A 3,180-nucleotide genomic window follows, 5' to 3' on the forward strand; every position below is an offset into this window, starting at 1 on the left:
TGTACATATTTTCAGAGAAAACACAGCAAAGCCAGCGTAGCTTATTCATCATCATAGTTAGTCATTTAGTCTTGCCACCACAACTTTCTGTTAAGCCTACCTGGTAGGCGTATCAATCAAATGGTGTTATTGTGTTGCCAATGGCTTTGTTGACTACTAAGGTCATTAGTACGCCTCCATGACATGGTCGAAAGGTAATGATAGCCTACACATGGCAACATGTTGAGCAATGTTACCTGGCAACCTCATATGATTGACTATTCACTTTCTGATTGAATGGTTGGAAAAAAACCTTGTCAGCTGGACATCCAGGTTCTCCTCATAAAAATGTTATAGGATGAACAGTCTGAACCACATTTTATAGTATTGTTGCTCAGACAGATTGCTCTAAAAGTTGCCCAGTGTATCATGGGCTAGCCCTCTGGGGGAAAACACTTTCAGACTGTCAATGCACGGAGTTTTATCCTCAGTCAAAAATCCATCAAGTTAGTAAGGCAGTGAAATACTTGCTTAATCCTTGGTGTTAGTGCCCTCACTGACAAATGTGCCCAAATAATATGAACGAACATTGTAGAGCCTAAAACTGCCACTTGATATTCCCACTACCAAAGTCACCGTGCAAAGAAAAAAAGGCAAAGGACACAACATGACATGCGGTGGTGCGTAACTTTTGAATGATTTAAGTTAACAGGTCTTACCCAACCAGGCGCTTGGAGGTACCCGACTTTCCTCCACTGCCTGCAGTCCCTGAACTCGACCTCGACCGAGCTGAGCTGACCCCGTTTAACTGCCTCGGGGCTCTGCGCAACAGCAACACGCTTTCCCGGTCGGAGAGCTTGGATTTGCCCTGAGATCCATCTCTTGATCCGTCGCGCGCTCCAGAAGAAGAAGACAGCGGTCTGATGGGATGTGATGTAATGTTTAAATTGGACAGTGCTGCTGATTTGTTCTGTGTTAAACGAACTCCAGTCGTCTGCAGCAGCTTATCAGAAGTGTCTGTTAAAATGTGTTTCTTGCCACCACCTGTGCGATTTTCACGACTGTCGCACCTCAGTATCAGTCCCGCGGCGACAACGGCCAACACGACAGACCACCGGCCGTCCATATCCAGAGAGAACCGCGAAACAAATGAACGGTATCCAGATCACTCCACTGTATCCACAGCCACAGTAGTAGGCAGTTCTGTTTTGCTAACTCGAGTCACGAAATCTAGTAGTGTCCTCCGAGCGTTTCCATATTTAGACAATCCGAGTGACGAATAGCAGTTAACATTGATTCATCCTTTCCCAGCTCTTACATGAGCGAGCTCTGCGATATCTGTTATTAACGGCTCAGGAATGTTTACGCAAAGTCGCTGTCCAGTCCAGTTCTGTCTCGTCTATAAAGTTTGAAGGCTATAATCGCCACCGTCACTATAACACAGACTCTTGGAGTCTAAAATAATAAAAACCTTTCCTAATGGATTTTGATCATTGTGTCAGGTTATGCTACATTACAGTACACCGTGGGCGCTGAGACTTCCCAAAACTCAAAGCAGAAAGAAAGTGGCAACACAGTAGGAGTAGACCCGAGCGCATCGTCTTTCCTCTCATCTGAGTGACCACCTCCTTAAAAACTGAAGTCATCAGTGAAGTAGAAGTTTGCATAGGCTCTTGGTAGGAAACTCCCCCCTATGCCCAGGCGCGCGGAGGGGAACATACCCTCGTGCTTCGCGGCGTTGAGTTACCATAATACGCATACGCAACATCGGTCTGACGGAGTAGCAAGCAACCAGGTAGGCGTACCAACAGAACAAGACCGTGAACACGAACATACATTGCCGTAGATTTGAGTGGATTCATTCATCAGGTTGACTAAACTGACGACGAGAAGAGACCGATCAAATTATGCTTGAAGTTTTTTTTTTTGACGTTGCAAATAGTGGTTTCAGAATATTATGATGCTGCGAAAGAATTGGAGACAGAGAGTCCTGCAAATGACCACCCACTTAGCAAAAAAAGTGAAAGAGGTCATCATAAAAGCAAAGGAAAAAGCTCGCCACAGAACAAATTAACAGCTCAAAATGTTATATTTCACTAAGACTTTGAAAATATTGCTCATGGAAGTTCAATGGAATCTAGTCCTACTAGTACTATATCAGTCTAGTCACTGTAGTTTCAACTATTCATGTAACACACTGAAAGATTGCCCATTTAATATAACACAGACAGACTAATTGGATGCAACTGTCACCATCATCTATTCAAGGGGTATTACTATGCCATACTTAGGCCTACTGTAGGCTACGACTATATGAGGGAAGTCTTGAGAAGAAGACATTAGAAATGCACTCAGAGAGTGCAGACCTCCGCCAAGGAAGATGTTTGATAGAACATTTGACTGTCACACCCTATTTTTTCCCAAATCGTTCTGTCTTGTTTTTGTGTAGTTAGAAACTGGAATGTCAAAATTCACCCTATCACGCCATGTTGAAGAATCTTTTTTTAAAAGTCCTGGATCCGGGACATGATCAGGCTCACCACCAATACACTCGCCTCCAAAAGAGTTGTCGCCTACCCATCTGTTTGGAATAACAGCTAATAACCTGACTTTCAATTAATCACTTGGCTTCAGAAGTCACTCATATGAAAGCTACAACCCTCTCGAATGAAAATGAATGTACAAAAATAAATTTCATGCACCAAGGAAAGATTGACCCTTTAATGAACACAGACAGGGCAGATTTTCACAAGACAAAAGTTTTGTCGCCTATCGAACATAATGTGAAAATGAGCAGATAAGTCACTTCAAAACACTTCAAATACGCAGATCGGGTGTCATACTTAATCAATGAATCACTCTCACCTCTCCAGAAAATCAACTTTGGCCTTAGGTGTATGTTTAGGGTCATTGTAATCATGGAAAGCAACACAATGAAAATCAATGGAGTTCAATGAGAGATGGTGACATATTTGCTATTCGTAGAGCAATACATTTTTAACTTCATGATGTAATCAATGATAAAAGCCCTCACACACCAGCAGCATGCATGCAGCTCCACATAAGAGCTGTATCCCTCCCATGTTTGACTTTAGGCACCATGTATTTATTCCAAAGTCTTCACCTTTAACACCAAAGAAGTCTCTCCCACTGTCCTGTCTCAAAAAAGCCAGCCAAGAGTATGTCAGGCCTAATTCTGAC

The 3,180-nt window shown here is 43.0% G+C and overlaps 1 protein-coding gene across 1 annotated transcript in view; it reads right to left on the reverse strand.

Annotated features, from left to right (window-relative positions):
• LOC134435145 (latent-transforming growth factor beta-binding protein 2-like) overlaps positions 1–1,105 on the reverse strand; it is a 182,506-nt gene extending 181,401 nt beyond the window's left edge. Inside the window, exon 1 of the mRNA XM_063183998.1 lies at positions 699–1,105. Coding sequence (XP_063040068.1) covers positions 699–1,105 — 407 coding nt within the window. The remainder of the gene's footprint in view (positions 1–698) is intronic.
• Positions 1,106–3,180: the final 2,075 nt, after the last annotated feature.

This window comes from Engraulis encrasicolus, chromosome 19 (genome assembly GCF_034702125.1).
Source record: "Engraulis encrasicolus isolate BLACKSEA-1 chromosome 19, IST_EnEncr_1.0, whole genome shotgun sequence".
NCBI lineage: Eukaryota > Metazoa > Chordata > Actinopteri > Clupeiformes > Engraulidae > Engraulis > Engraulis encrasicolus.